At 40.2% G+C, this 16,636-nt stretch overlaps 1 protein-coding gene across 1 annotated transcript in view; it reads left to right on the top strand.

The window, feature by feature from the left end:
• Positions 1–7,839: 7,839 nt before the first annotated feature.
• Positions 7,840–16,636, top strand: part of quob (quattro b) — an 84,293-nt gene continuing 75,496 nt past the window's right edge. Inside the window, exon 1 of the mRNA XM_079582131.1 lies at positions 7,840–8,083. Within this exon, the coding sequence (XP_079438257.1) occupies positions 8,081–8,083 (3 nt within the window). The 5' untranslated portion in view covers positions 7,840–8,080. The remainder of the gene's footprint in view (positions 8,084–16,636) is intronic.

The following is a 16,636-nucleotide window of genomic DNA, read 5'->3' on the forward strand; positions in this document are numbered from 1 at the left end:
CTTTGCCAATGGGGTAAGAAAATTGGTCTTATCTCATTGGCAATTTTACTTTCTTATTTTAAGCGAGATTTACCTTAGAACCAGTTTGAAATGTCCTCAAAGAAGCAAAGTAAACTTGCTCCGATCAGGAAAAATGTCTAAATTAGCGAAAAACGCTGAAAACAAGATACATTTCCTCAATTCAAGTCATTTAAGGCAATGCTTGATATTTACTTTTTGCAGTGTGTTGTTACATTTTGCATGAAATGTGCTTCATAAAGAACTGGGGTGTAACGTTCAGCTGTCTGGTTCACGGTGCAAGTACACGATAAAAAAATTATAGTAAGTTTTGAAACAAAATGTTCATTATTAGGCTGTAGTGACATTCTCAGAATAAAATTGGCAATGTTTTCTAACTTTTCAAAGCTGCTTTATAATAAAAATGCTCCTGGGCTCACAATGGAAAACACAACACAAAACTGTTTGGCTTTCACTCACTGCAGCGCGTTTGACTCTCGGCTCGTGTTTGGTTGTTCTTGGACAACATTCTGCTTGGACATTTTTGGAAAACAAAGCTTTTATTGAGCTTTTGAGGCGGATTATGACAAAGATAGGATCTTGCTAAATTTTTTTGGCGCACTGGATCTTTATCACTTACCGCAGCCTGGTCATCAGCACAGAGTTCATGTGTTTTTGGAGGATGGAGCTGTTCAGGTGTGGCGTGTCTACAGCCTGCAGATGATGACGCACATGCATCTAAAGACACATTGCACTCACCGATGTTGGCTTTGTTATTAGGCCTAGGCGTTAATTCAACCTGGGAGACCAATTTCAGCATCACCCACCTCCAACCAGTGATCGCTTCTGTGAGGGCCACACCTCCACCTCCGCCCATCAGCGTACGATCCACACCTCCGTGGCAGCCAATCATCTACCTCGGTCCTGCTTTTTTTTCCCCTCTAGCAATCGTGGTTCGTTCGCTTCCCAGCTGTGCTGCGACCCGCCTCCACCCCATCTCTTCCATCCACGGATTCTCCCTGCTGCATTGTTTCGTCGCAAGACCCAGGCGGAACTGATTTCTAATCAATTTGCGCACACCCGGAGTTACTAAAGGGACGGACCCTTTCTCTCCACTGTGGAGCACTGAGGCAAACAAGACGCTACGGTGGTGTGAGGTAGGGCTGAAACAACTAATCGATTAATCGACAACTAATCGATTACTAAAATAGTTGTCAACTATTCCAGTAATCGATTAATCGTTTTCTAGTAAACACAGACTAAAATTGAGCAGAAAAGACATGACAATTATGTATTTTGGATGAAAACCTACTTTGTTTTTTAAAGTGAGGGTCTGCAGTGTTTTGTACATCGTAAATTTCATAAATATCTGTCTTTGTCTCGTCCAATCAAAGCAGAATTAGCACAAAGAGCCTCCTACAAACGTTTACTTTAAGTTTACTCCATCCACGTGTCCTCAAGCGGCGCCACTTTAGCTTTATGTGATAAAAAAATTGGAAAAAAATACAATTTCCATGCACCTTTCACAGCCAAGCGATTAATCGATTAATCGTAAAAATAATCGGTCGATTAATCGATTACCAAAATAATCGTTAGTTGCAGCCCTAGTGTGAGGTAATCAACAAACTCAAACTATAAACTCTCAAAGCTGTGCCGAACGAGTACCTACAAACAAAGCGCTGGACAAACGGCCGGTAAGCCCATCAGCTGTACAGTGCATGAACTCTTGGGTGTGTGTGCGCTACCTGGTGCTGTCTGTTGTGCTACGAACGGGGCGTTCACAAGCGCTCGGAAATAATGCATACGCTTCTACATAATGAATTTATTGTATAGTCTTGAATGTAAAAATACACATGGTGTTTTGAGCGAAATGTGCAACCAGTGAATGATGATTTGGGTTTAATATACACAAGTAAAGTAGTAGCATTAGCAAATTCATGTGTGTAAGTATTAGTTTAATTGTTACTTGTATTAAACATTTAAGCTAAAATCAATTGAAGATACATTCTAAAACCACTTCATTCATAAATTAAAATCTGTATATTAAAATATAATTCCATGCTGCAAAAGTATTTAGAAGATGTGAAACAGTATGTTGTAAAGAAGACTTGGAATACTGCTGTATATGAGTATTGTACATGTTACTTACACGATGTTTCTTTTGTGTTTAATTCCAAGGTTTTTCACCTGCTTTTAACGAAGAAAATCAAAATAAAAACAAAAGAACTCAAGAAAAGTCTTATGATTTCGAGTGGAATCCAGTTCTACGTTCAGTGTGGGTACTCGCCCCAATCAAGTGCAGGCTCAGCACAGCAAACGCATCTTCACAGGTCTTTCATACCACCGCCAGTGTCCAGGCTCCGGGGGAAACATCCCTAACTCCAACCTGTCTAACCACACTGACTTCAGTTCTTACATCAATGTCTTCCGCCGGGATCTGATCGCAGAAAACTAAGATTCTGTTAATAAATCTTCCTATTGCTGCTTTTGTCTTGTCTTGTCTTGTCTTTATGGAGCATTTGAGCCTCTGCAGCTCTCTCTAAAATTCACTGTTTGCTCTTAAAATGTTGCTAACGTCCACCACGGCTGAATGCCCAGATCAAACTGCGGCCTTGAACCTCCTCTTTGGATCAGACGAGACAGAACACAGCGGCTCTGATAAAACGACTCTTTCTTTCTTTCTCCCTCCCTCCCCCTGATAAGAACTCCTGGGGTCTGCAGAGGAAACGGCCCGTCCTGGAGCTGTGGATGTCTGAGGGACAGGACTGTAATCCGAGAGTCTCACAGTGGACAAAGCAGCAGTGTCAGACAGACTCCTCTGGAACAGCTGCTTTTCCTACAGACAATAGTACAATCTGGTTCTATTTCTTTGCATTCATTTGGTCTAATGGCCGTAGCAACACGTCGTTTCTCCATTTTGCCAGTTTCACACCAAAATCTATGATGGCAGCAGCTGTAGGCCAGTGAGTCGCAGTTCCAGTTGCAGTAGTAGTGGTAGTAGTTGTAGTTGTAGTCATAGCAGTAGTCGTAGTGCACCCTTTAAATTGGCCTCTGTCTTTTCCCTGATCCAGCAGAAATAGCCCCGAGCAGACAGGAGCAGGGCCGGGACAGGAAGGACACAGAGATAAGAAACAGTTTAAAAATAACCCCCAACTCCAGACAAAGAAACTCACTTAGAACATGAAGTACGGTTCCTGCAAAAAGTACTACTACTATTACTCCTATCTGCTACAATACTACTACAGAATCATGCAAAATCAACTCTTTTCCTTGTGTTGCAGTAGATGTTTTTTTTTTTGTAAGTTTCATTTTGAATCACTGCCTTGGACAAAGATTTGTTGAACAATGGGCAGTTCCTAACCTTGACCATATCCCTTAAACTGACCTTAAAGTGTCTGTAAGTTGTAAGGGTTAGCAATGGCGTCTTTACTTTCCATTACGGAGGCTTCAAGAACCCTCCAGGATCAATCGGTTACATTCACTCATTCATTGATCTGTGATGTTGGATGGTAGAAAGGACTCTCAGATATATTCAATAAGATTAATATGGCAGGTTTGTCACTCCCAAATAATGATCAAATTTCAACGTGTATCAATATTCTGTTTGGAGATTTTTCACAAAAACTTTCTCATAGATACAGACGGCATCTCGTCATAGAAGGGGGCGTGGCTTCGCCAAGGGGGAAAATAGAATCTTTAGAGAAACACAATTTTTCCTCTTTTTAGCCATTTTCTGGTGGAATATGAACTTATTTATCACATAAATAAAGTCAAGTGTAAATCGGGCCCATATGGATATTTTGTCGCAACAGATTGTTCGGTAGAAGTGAAAAAACGGCAGTTGTAGCAAGCGCTTGCTAACCGTTAGCATTAGCCCGATGCTAACATGTAGCATCAAGTTAGCATTCTCCGTTATTCATGTATTTATGGGCTGTTGAACCACTTTGCTCCTCCCCATGTCTTTGTATCATTATTTAGTAGAAACTATGCTTATAATTCAGCATTTGTTACAGTAGTTTTTGAGTAATTAGAGAAAATTTCCATTTTTTCAAAATTGTTTTCCCCCTTAACTGTTTTCAAACATGACCATATATGGGCGATTCCAGAGATGCCGTCTGTATCTATAGAGTTGTACTGGTTCTGCGCTCCATTTGAAATTATGACGACATCAAATTCTAGAACGTGAACACAACCTGTACGTTTGTTAAGTGGTGACGTCACAGCTCTAAAAAACTCTTTAATACCACAATCAATATTTCTGAAACTCAACAGAGAGGTACTGAACATATTTATTTATCAGGTCCATTAGCCAAAAATGCTTTACCTACTGCTATAAAAGTAATATTTACCAAAATCGGTACATCAGGGACATTAGCGGAGATAAATGCTAACGGCGCAGCAGCTACGCTAACCCCGTAAGTAGTGACTTTAGTAAATAATACTTTTTTAGCAGTAGATGCAGCATTTTTGGCTAATGAGTCTGAGAAATAAGTATGCTCAGTAACTCTCTGTTGAGTTTCACAAATATTGATTGTGGTACTAAAGAGTTTTTTGTAGTTTCTCGCACATCTGTGGAGGGCATCTCTGGAATCGTCCATATATGGTCATGTTTGAAAACAGTAAAGGGGGAAAACAATTTGGAAAAAAATCGAAACTTTCTCTAATTATTCAAAAACTACTTCAACAAATGCTGAATTATGAATATAGTTTTCTACTAAATAAAGATACAAAGACATGGGGAGGAGCAAAGTGGTTCAACAACCCCTTAAATACACAAAAAAATGGAGAATGCTAACATGATTCTACATGTTAGCATCGTGTTAATGCTAACACTTGCTATGACTGCCGTTGTTTTACTTCTACAGAACAATCTGGAGTGAGAAAATATCCATATGGGCCCGATTTACACTTGACTTTATTTGTATGTGATAAATAAGTTCATATTCCACCAGAAAATGGCCAAAAAGCGCAAAAAAATTGTGTTTCCTTAAAGATCCTATTTTCCCCTTGGCAAAGCCACGCACCCATCTATACGAGATGCCGTCTGTGTCTATAGATACAGACGGCATCTCGTCATAGAAGGGGGCGTGTCTTCCCATATGGATATTTACTCACAGTAGAAGAAAACGTTCGTTGTAGCAAGCGCTAGCGAACCATTAGCAATAGCCCGATGCTAACATGAAGCATTAAGTTAGCATTCTCTGTTATTTATGTATTTATGGGCTGTTGAACCACTTTGCTCCTCCCCATGTCTTTGTATCTTTATTTAGTAGAAAACTATGTTCATTATTCAGCGTTGTTTGAAGTAGTTTTTGAATAATTAGAGAAAGTTTAGATTTTTCACCCTTAACTGTTTTCAAACATGACCATATATGGGATTCCAGGTATGCCGCCTGTATCTATACAGACGGCATCCCTGGTCTTTGTGTATGCGCTCAGTCACGCACAACGACCAAAGATGTTGTTAGCATTTGGCTTCTCCCAGTATATACGACCAAGCTCTTCCACGGTCACGCACAAAGACCAGACAGTTACGCATCAACTCGTCTAAGCTCAGGTAAGAACATATCTCAGTATGTAAAAACGGTGGCCTATTCCTTTAAGACAAGGGTAGGCAAGTTTGCTCAGTGGAGGGCCGGGTTTCTTCATCGTCAAAAGACCAAGGGCCGGACCCTCCAATTAAAGCAATTAGTAAAGCAAGAAAAGCATCACTTTCTACATACTGTATGCCAGTGTTGTACATCATACACACTGGAAAAATGTCCGTCTTAAATTAGATAAATTATTAAAATTTGCTTGAATAAAGTTTCTTTATGTTAAATTTGGTTCTGTTTGAACTAATCTAAGATCAGATGGAAACACCAATGCCAATGGAAATAATCGAAATCCCCCAAATTAACTTTTACTGTAACATTTTTTTTTATTTTTCACTGGAAATAATACAAAATAATCTGAATTAAGAAAAAAGTTTTGCTTGTTCCTTTGGCAAGAATAGGTTATATCTACTTTAAGGCCGGACCAAATCTACTCAATCTTTAGATTCAATCTCTTAATTCAAGTAGATTTAAGTCATTTCTTAATATTCCTAGAGTATTCTTTTAGGATTATGGCCTAAAAGGGTGCTCTGCTAAGACATTTTAAGGAATTGACAGTATTTTTCACATTTCTAGAGTACTTAAACAGGCATTTCATCTCTGATTTGGGTCACAATATTTCTCAGGGCCTGACGTTGCCTACCCCTGCTTTAACCTCTTACCACCCGACAAAACCAAATCCATTCTCTCCTCTTTGCCGTCACTTTTTATTTCCCTATTGTGTTTTTGTCACTTTTTATTACTTTTTTGATGGATTTTTGTCTTTTTTCTGCTGGATTTTTGTCATTTTTTTGCTGGATTTTTGTCTTTTTTCTGCTGGATTTTTGTCTTTTTTCTGCTGGATTTTTGTCTTTTTTTTGCTGGATTTTTGTCATTTTTTGCTGGATCTTTGTCTTTTTTCTACTGGATCTTTGTCATTTTTTTTCTGGATTTTGGTCAATTTTTTTGCTGAATTTCTGTCATTTTTCTGCTGGATTTTTCTCACTTTTTTGTTGAGTTTTTATCCTTTTTTTTGGGGTCACTTTTTAGCGCTTTTTTTGTTGCGTTTTCATCCTCATTCTCTTCTCGTTTTTTGCTTCTGTTTTGAAGAAGCTTTTAGATTTAGAGAATTTGGAGAACACATGTTCAGGTGGGAGTTAAGAGGTTAAGAGGTTAACCTCTTACCACCCGACAAAACCAAATCCATTCTCTCCTCTTTGCCGTCACTTTTTCTTTCCCTATTGTGTTTTTGTCACTTTTTATTACTTTTTTGTTGGATTTTTGTCTTTTTTCTGCTGGATTTTTGTCTTTTCTTTTGCTGGATTTTTGTCTTTTTTTCTGCTGGATTTTTGTCATTTTTTCTGCTGAATTTTTGTCATTTTTTTGTTGGATTTTTGTCATTTTTTTGCTGAATTTTTGTCTTTTTTTTGATGGATTTTTGTCTTTTTTTTTGCTGGATTTTTGTCATTTTTTCTGCTGAATTTTTGTCTTTTTTTTGTTGGATTTTTGACATTTTTTGCTGGTTTTTTGTCATTTTTCTGCTGGATTTTTGTCATTTTTCTGCTGGATTTTTCTCACTTTTTTGTTGAGTTTTTGTCATTTTTTGGGGTCACTTTTTAGCGCTTTTTTGGTAGATTTGGAGAATTTGGAGAACACATGTTCAGGTGGGAGTTAAGAGGTCAAGAGGTTAAACAATGAACACTTCCACTATCATCCTTTAAAACCAAAATTCACACCCCAGTCAAGGGCACCGGACACCAAATAAACATTTACAACTTTTTTTTTTTAACATGTTTTGTTACCATGTTGTTCTTTGGAGGTATGTTTCCAGCCACGTGCACACGTTTAATTTGACTTTTCGAAGTTTTTTTCCTTCTGAAGCTTCACTATTACACGGCTCTTGTTGCCTGGGACGTGCTCTTAAACTCTCCCCTATCAAGGTGTATTCGATAAAGTAGTCAGAGCCTAAAGATAACACCCTGATACTTCTACTACCTACCTCAAACAGGTGTGTATTTTGACTGCATTCTCTGAGTACTTCTAATTTGGCCCATATTGTTTATTTAGGTGCAGTCGCCAAGTGATAAAGCAGCTGGAAGTCAAGGAAGGAGAGAGAGGAGGTAGAGGAGGAGGAGGAGGAGGGGGGTGGACAGAAGTGCCTTAGGGGGATTTCCTAGCTCCTCCCTCAGCTCCTCCCTCGGCTCCTCCCTCGTCTCTCCTTTCCTAACCTCCTAACACACTTCACAAACCAGAGTGAGAGAGGGAGAGAGACTGCAGCAGCGTTCTTTCTCTCCCCCGCATGGACTAAAAAAACGAGGAAAACGAGTCCTCTTTACCTGCCGAAGCACGGAGCGAGTTCTGGGGATTTACCAACGGATGTCGTTCCTGCGGGACATGGGCAAACTTTGTGGACTTCTGACGAGGAATTTCTAAGTCAAAGGGGGGGGGATGCACCAGAGCTCGAGCTGAGGAGAGAAAAGGGGAAAGAAGAAACAATAACTCCAGCCAGAATGGTGAGTGAGAATCAGATGTTTCGGGATAGTGCTCAACAGGTGGGCCGCGGGCCAAAAGGGGTCCGCTGTTTTTGTTTGTTTGGCACGGGCCGAGAGGAGGGGATACAGAGATTTACAGAGATGTTGTTGGTAGGAATAAAGCACTGGATTGTAATTTTGTAAATACTGTAGGTTTTAAATGAAGTACTGCGAAAGTTACTGTTAGTAACTACTCCTGCCGCTGTTACTATTGATACAACTCTCAAATAATTGACTATTTCTCCGACTGGGTGCTTTAACCTCTTAGCCCCCACTTGAACCAAGTGCATTATCTCTAGTTCAGCGTTACCTAAATCTAAAAGCTTCTCGACTGGAGAGCAACAGTGTGATGCCTTATTTGAAAGCTAAGACCTACAAAAGTTATCAAAACTTTTTTATCACATTTTTTTACGTGTTTTCGTCTCTTTTTTTGAAACTTTTTCATCGAGGTTTTGCCATGTTTTTGTCGCTTTTTTTATAGCTGTTTTTGTTGTTGCTTTTTTTGGCAAGTTTTCACCGTGTTTTTGTCGTTGTTTTGACCCATTTTTAAAAAAAAGCTTTTAGATTTGGGTAAAGCCAAACTGGAGAAAATGTGCTCGGCTCAGGTGGGGGTTAAGAGCAGCTGATACGAGCTAATAAAAGTATAGTCATTGCTACTATGACTACTACTACTACTATGACTGCTGCTGCTGATGCGGAAACCCCAGATGATAACATACTACAAGTGTGAATACTGTCTCTCAATACAGTACTGCTTCTACTATTACTTAAGGCGAGACACTGCAGGTGAATAGGGAAAACATTTATATTTACAGATATCAATTTGAAACTTTTGCTGTAGATCACTGGCATAAATGTGAGAAAAAAATACATTGCAAGTTTTCTGTCATTTTATCTTTTCAGATAAGAACAAGGTTTTTTATGCCTAAAATGCCCCAAATTTCCCATCTTTTCAGCAACAAAATCTGAATAATGGATAAAGCTACATTCAAATTTATGGTTTCATTTTATTGATGAATGAGTTGCTAAGACTTTTTCAGAGGGGATTTTGTTTTTCTTGTTTAGTTTTAAAATAAGCTGTTTTTTAGTGGAAAAATTTGTAAAAAATTAAATTTTCGCCTTATTTTTTGACATTCAAAACTCAATAAATGGGACTAGGGATTAGATAATAAAAAATCCCTCAGAAAAAATCTTCCAAGTATTGTTCAGTCCAAGGCTGTAAAATGTGAAGTCTTTAGGTCCGACTGACGTGGACATAGTGTCGCCACAATGACAGAAAAATGTGTTTTGAGAAAAAGGCCCTTGAAATTGCGTTCTCCCATGTAAGTCTATGGGAGAACATTGAATCAGCGCAATATTTAAACATGTTATTGTGAAGATTAGGTATGTTTTCTGTTTCCGGGTGAAAGCTTATATGTTCAGAGACCAATTCGGCCCAAAACCTGAAAACTGAAAAAAATGAGTTTTGCCTGTAGTGTCTCCCCTTAACACCTAATACTTTTGAAACTACCCTCACTATAGCGACAACTTTTAGTCCAACCAATATCACCAAAGACTTACTGTTACTTTTACGGATCAGTAAATGCCTAAAACGCCTCCACATGTTTCTTCCCGGCTCTGCTGCGAGCGAAGTGTCCCACTGACCCACTGTGGAGGGAGTTTGCTTCAAATGTTTCCTAATCGTCTCTGGTGCGGTCCCTTTATGTGGTGCGCTGGATTGTTGTGGTCTGCGGTTTCGAGGCTTATTACAAAGAGTTTTAAAGTGGACTTTTATCCAAATGATGGTGAACGTGTTTGGGCATGTTCAGACGGTTCCTTAAAGACACACCGCGTTACGCTTCACACACGATAGATACAGCACAATCTGAGCTGATCATTTATTTAGTGTTGAAAAATACCTTAAAAATCAATCAGTCACATTTTTTTTTATAGCACCTTTCAACAGATGGTGCGCAAAGTGTATAATATGTAGGTCTTAGCTTTCAAATGAGGCGTTACCCTGGCCGATTAAGAGGTTAAACACAAAGCAAGGATCAAAACAAACAGTAAGACAGTGAGGCCAGACTGAATAAAATGCCTCAGACCTGACTGTAGCTTTAGGGGGAGTAGGACGTCTCCAGCTCGTCTCCGTGGTGATGTTGACTAAAGGCAGCTACATACATTTGAGATTTAACCTCTTACCCCCCCCCCAAAAAAAACAACAACTCTAAAAGCTTCTGGACTCACAGCCTATAGGCCAGTGTAATGCCTCATTTGAAAGCTAAGACCTACAGATTTTTTTCCTTGTGTTGTTGCCCTGTTGTCGTCACTTTTTCATCTAGTGTTTGCCACTACTTTGTTGAGTTTTTGTCACATTTTTGTTGCACTTTCATCTTTTTTTTGGTCACATTCTTGCTGATTTATTATTGCTCCTTTGTGGCTTTTTGTGGTCACTTTTTGACACTTTTTTGTTTTTCGTTTTAAAGGGTTAGGGAATAGTGTTAGGGTAAGTGTTGGGGTTAGGGAATAGGGCTAGGGTTAGGGTTAGGGAATAGGGTTAGGGAATAGGGTTAGGTTAGGGAATAGGGTTAGGGAATAGGGTTAGGATTAGGTTTGGGAATAGGGTTAGGGTAAGTGTTAGGGTTAGGTTAGGGAATAGGGTTAGGGTAAGTGTTAGGGAATAGGGTTAGGGAATAGGGTTAGGGTTAGGGTTAGGGTTAGGGTTAGGGTTAGGGTTAGGGTTAGGGTTAGGGTTAGGTTAGGGAATAGGGTTAGGGAATAGGGTTGGGGTAAGTGTTAGGGTTAAGTTAGGGAATAGGGTTAGGGAATAGGGTTAGGGTTAGTGTTAGGGTTAGGCTCGGGAATAGGGTTAGGGTAAGTGTTAGGGTTAGGTTAGGGAATAGGGTTATGGAATAGGGTTAGGGTTAGGCTAGGGAATAGGGTTATGGAATAGGGTTAGGGTTAGGCTAGGGAATAGGGTTAGGGTAAGTGTTAGGGTTAAGGAATAGGGTTAGGGAATAGGGTTAGGGTTAGTGTTAGGGTTAGTTTGGAGGGTTAGGGAATAGTGTTGGGGTTAGGGAATAGGGTTGGGGAATAGTGTTGGGGAATAGGGTTAGGGAAAGTGTTAGGGTTAGGTTAGGGAATAGGGTTAGGTTAGGGAATAGGGTTAGGGTAAGCGTTAGGGTTAGGGTTAGGGTAAGTCTTAGGGTTATGGTTAGTTTGGACGGTTAGGGAATAGTAAGCCTATTATTATTATTACCCTATTATATGGCTAGTTTGGATGAGAATCAATCAAACTAACTGTGTTATAGGGATGTTAGGGATATCGGACAACTGTAACACCATCCTTAATCATTGTTTTGTCTTAATTACATTATTTTTGTTATTGAATTTCGACTAATTGCACAGCCCTTGAAGAATCCCAAATGTTACGCAGTGTGCCTTTAAGTAGAAAGTCTGTATATATCACCAGAGTGCAGTGAGTGTATAAACATATTTGATCCCTGCTTTATCTTTCCTCTCCAGTCTCATTTCAAAACCCACTCCAGATGTAGATGTCTGTTTGAATTTTTGCAGATTTTTTTCACTTATAGCTTGCTCATTCTGAAACCAAACAAGGTCCAAAATCCCAGACAGAACGAGCAGAAGCTTCTGAAGATCGGAGTAAAACGTTCTCAGCTCAACCAGACGACGATATTCTTGGCAGTACTTTTACTACAGTACATGATCTGAAGAGTTTTCCACATTGGGTTTCCTCCGGCTTGGAAAACAGAGCGAAGAGAGGCTCTTGTGTCCTTTGACGGGCCGTAATGAATTCAGATACTTGACATACTTTGGGTCGGCGGTGCAGGCGGAGTACTTTTACTGCTTTGTGGAGTACTTGATGGAAAACCGCGGGAGTTTATTAAGGCGGAGGTTATGAGGGGCTGTAATTAGAAATCCGCCTGATCCTTTTATGACGACAAATGATGACTCTGGCACAGGCGTTATCTGAGGGGAGGCTTTTACTGCAGCTCGGCTCCACGTTTGAGAAGAGAGTCTGGAATTCAGCTCTCGGGGACAACGGGACAACGTAGTAGTTGTAGTAGTAGCATTAGTAGCATTAGTAGTAGTAGTAGTAGTAGTAGTAGTAGTAGTAGTAGTAGTAGTAGTAGTAGTAGTATTGGTGTTGTTGTTGTTGTTGTTGTTCTTGATGTTGTTGTTGTTGGTTTGGTTTGTTTTTTTGGTTTTGTTGTTTTTGTTGTTGTTTTTGATGTTGTTGGTTTGGTTTGGTTTGTTTTTTTGTTTTTGTTGTTGTTTTTATTGTTGTTGTTGTTGTTGGTTTGGTTTGTTTTTTTGTTTTTGTTGTTTTTGATGTTGTTTTTGTTGTTGCTGTTGTTGTTTTTGTTGTGGTTGCTGTTTTTGTTGTTGCTGTTTTTGTTTTTGATGTTTTTGTTGTTGCTGTTTTTGTTGTTGTTGCTGTTTTTGTTGTTGCTGTTTTGTGTTTTTTTGTTGTTGTTGTTGTTTTTGTTGTTGCTGTTTTGTGTTTTTTGTTGTTTTTGTTGTTGTTGTTGCTGTTTTTGTTGTTGCTGTTGTTGTTTTTGATGTTTTTGTTGTTGTTGCTGTTTTTGTTGTTGTTTTGGTTTTGTTGTCGTTGTTTTTTATGTTTTTGTTGTTGTTTTGTTGTCGTTGTTTTTGATGTTTTTGTTGTTGTTTTGGTGTTGTTGTTGTTGTTGGTGATGACATAGTACTTGGAATAAATTTGTAGAGGTGGTGGTAGAAGTTGAAGTAGAAATACAGGTATGTATAGTAAAGTTTTTAGTAAAAGTAATGGTGGTAATAGTACTTCAATAGTATTTATAATAATAGCGGAAGTAGTAGTAATAGTAGAGGTAGTAGTAGTAATAGAAGTAGGAATATTAGTAGGCAAATTTTTTGTAAATTTAATGGTGGTAATAGTACTTCAATAGTATTTATAATAGTAGGGGTAGTAGTAGTAGTAATAGTAAAGGTAGTAGTAGTAGTAGAGGTAGGAATAGTAATAGCAAAGTTTTTAGTAAATGTAATGGTGGTAGTACTTCAATAGTATTTATAATAATAATAGTAGTAGTAGTAGTAGTAGTAGTAGTAGTCGTTTTTATTGCTCTAGTTGGAGTATTGAAAGAAGTAGTTGTAAAAAGTAAAAGTAGTAGTAGAGAAGTAGTAATGGCATGGTTGTACTAGTAGTATTGGTAGCGATTGCAGTATACGGAAGTAGAGGTAGGAGTCATGGTAGTAGCAGTAGTACAATTATCAAAAGAAATGTTTAAACAAAGTTGAATGAATTGATTTCCTGATTCAAACATTTTAGGAATGGGTATTTTGAAGTACTTCTTGGTAATAACACAAATCTTTTTCATGTGAATGTTTCCAAAAGAGCAGTCAGTTTGTTATCGCTGCTTTATGTTTTTTCCTCTGTAAACCCAACAGGAAGTGAGTGTGACTGATGTCTCGAGGGGTCAGGGCTGAGCCTTTGTCCCGGCTCATGGTCACAATATGTCTCTTACACTTACACACATATACTTCATAAGTCTGTGTGTACTGTCCGGGCCATAGTCCTGACCTACAGTGAGGAGTGTGTACTGTCCGGGCCATAGTCCTGACTTACAGTTAGGAGTGTGTACTGTCCGGGCCATAGTCCTGACCTACTGTTAGGAGTGTGTACTGTCCGGGCCATAGTCCTGACCTACAGTGAGGAGTGTGTACTGTCCGGGCCATAGTCCTGACCTACAGTGAGGAGTGTGTACTGTCCAGGCCATAGTCCTGACCTGCAGTTAGGAGTGTGTACTGTCCGGGCCATAGTCCTGACCACAGTGAGGAGTGTGTACTGTCCGGGCCATAGTCCTGACCTGCAGTTAGGAGTGTGTACTGTCCAGGCCATAGTCCTGACCTGCAGTTAGGAGTGTGTACTGTCCGGGCCATAGTCCTGACCACAGTGAGGAGTGTGTACTGTCCGGGCCATAGTCCTGACCTGCAGTTAGGAGTGTGTACTGTCCGGGCCATAGTCCTGACCACAGTGAGGAGTGTGTACTGTCCGGGCCATAGTCCTGACCACAGTGAGGAGTGTGTACTGTCCGGGCCATGGTCCTGACCTGCAGTTAGGAGTGTGTACTGTCCGGGCCATAGTCCTGACCTACAGTGAGGAGTGTGTACTGTCCGGGCCAGAGTCCTGACCACAGTGTGGAGTGTGTACTGTCCGGGCCATAGTCCTGACCTACAGTGAGGAGTGTGTACTGTCCGGGCCATTGTCCTGACCACAGTGTGGAGTGTGTACTGTCCGGGCCATAGTCCTGACCACAGTTAGGAGTGTGTACTGTCCGGGCCATAGTCCTGACCTACAGTGAGGAGTGTGTACTGTCCGGGCCATAGTCCTGACCTACAGTGAGGAGTGTGTACTGTCCGGGCCATAGTCCTGACCTACAGTGAGGAGTATGTACTGTCCGGGCCATATTCCTGACCTACAGTGAGGAGTATGTACTGTCCGGGCCATAGTCCTGACCTACAGTGAGGAGTGTGTACTGTCCGGGCCATAGTCCTGACCTACAGTGAGGAGTGTGTACTGTCCAGGCCATAGTCCTGACCTACAGTTAGGAGTGTGTACTGTCCGGGCCATAGTCCTGACTTACAGTGAGGAGTGTGTACTGTCCGGGCCATAGTCCTGACCTCAAGTGAGGAGTGTGTACTGTCCGGGCCATAGTCCTGACCTACAGTTAGGAGTGTGTACTGTCCGGGCCATAGTCCTGACCTACAGTTAGGAGTGTGTACTGTCCGGGCCATAGTCCTGACCTACAGTGAGGAGTGTGTACTGTCCGGGCCATAGTCCTGACCTGCAGTTAGGAGTGTGTACTGTCTGGGCCATAGTCCTGACCTACAGTTAGGAGTGTGTACTGTCCGGGCCATAGTCCTGACCTGCAGTTAGGAGTGTGTACTGTCAATAAGACCACGTGACTACATGGACGACTGAGAGCAGGTCTACACAAACATCAGCACATGTCTCAACTCAAAATGCACATTACTAATGAGCCAACCAACGCTTAGGCAAGACAAACCTGCTGATCCAACAGCTTCAAACTATAGACAGTCCTCATTTAGTCCCGGTTTAGTCGTGGCTTATGTGCAATCCAGATTTTGGGCACACTGTAAAGCACATTGGGTAAAAGCACTGAGACCATTCACCATTTTAGACCAGGTTTACTCCTAATTTAATCCAGGTTTAGTCCTGGTTTAGTCCTGATACAGTCCAGGTTCACTCCTAATTTAGCCCAGGTTCAATCCTGGTTTAGTCCTGATCTTTTTAGTCCTGGTTTAGTAATTAGTCTGGCTTAGTTTGGTTTTCCAGGAACACTCGTTTTAGTTTGTGTCTCATTTTGTTTGTCACTCGTTTTGTTATTAGGCCTTTTGTGACAAGTTTTGGAAACACTCATAAGCTTTTGTCTAGTTGGATTTGTACACTTGTTTTAGAACCTTGCGTTTGGTTAACCCTTTGTACATACTGTAAGTAGCCTTTGTTCTTATGGTTATTTTTGCCACTCCTTTGTTAAATTTACCTTGTACACTTCTTTTATTAAATTGCAACTTTTTATATCCATTTTACATCTTGGTTTGTGTAACTTCCTTTAATGTGTTAGGAATGAGGCACAATTTAAAACCCTCACACTCTTTGTTTGCAAACAAAATAGTACCAATACTTCAACTCTCACTATAGTCGCAGCAGTACGTGGCCATGGTAGTAGTTGTAGTAGCAGTAGTTTTAGTTCTGCTGGATCTTAGCGCTGCGTTTAAGCCTTTTGTTTAAGTCCAGGCTGAAAAGGCTGAATATTTACTGCTGCCTATGGCAATTGATGGTATTTTAACTACTTTTAATATATAGTTTTAATATACCCATATTTGTAATTTTGTATATTTTTAGGACTGTATTGATGTATTGATTGATTTGTTTTATTGTGTTTTTATTGTGTTTTTGGTGTTGCTGGCACATCGAGTTGCCTTGTGCATGAAATGTGCTTTATAAATAAATGTGCCTTGCCTTGCCTATTAGTAGTAGTAGTAGTAGTAGTAGTAGTAGTAGTAGTAGTAGTAGTAGTAGTAGTAGTAGTAGTAGTAGTAGTAGTAGTATCAGCAGGATTTCCTTGTGTTTGCAGTATTAGTAAAACGTTAATTTGTTGTGTTGGACCTTGGAGTGAATGAGTGACCAGAGTCTGGCCTTGACCAACAGCAACTGTGGACGACTGAAACATTTACCCAAGGACTAAACCAGGACTAAACCAGGACTAAACCAGGACTAAACCAGGACTAAACCAGGACTAAACCAGGACTAAACCAGCACTAAACCAGCACTAAACCAGCACCACATTTTTTGCCAGAAATGTCTCCTTGAATAGTATTATTATCTAGACACAGTTTGGGAGTACAAAGGAACAGTCAAAGTAGAGAAAGAGAGTAGAGAGAGAGTGGATAAGTAAGTTAGGAAGGGAGAGAGTAAATATATAGGGAAAAAAGAGGGATGAGAGTTAGAAGAATGAGGGAGAGAGAGGGAGA

Source organism: Gobius niger (assembly GCF_951799975.1).
Source record: "Gobius niger genome assembly, chromosome: 24".
Taxonomy (NCBI): Eukaryota; Metazoa; Chordata; class Actinopteri; order Gobiiformes; family Gobiidae; genus Gobius; species Gobius niger.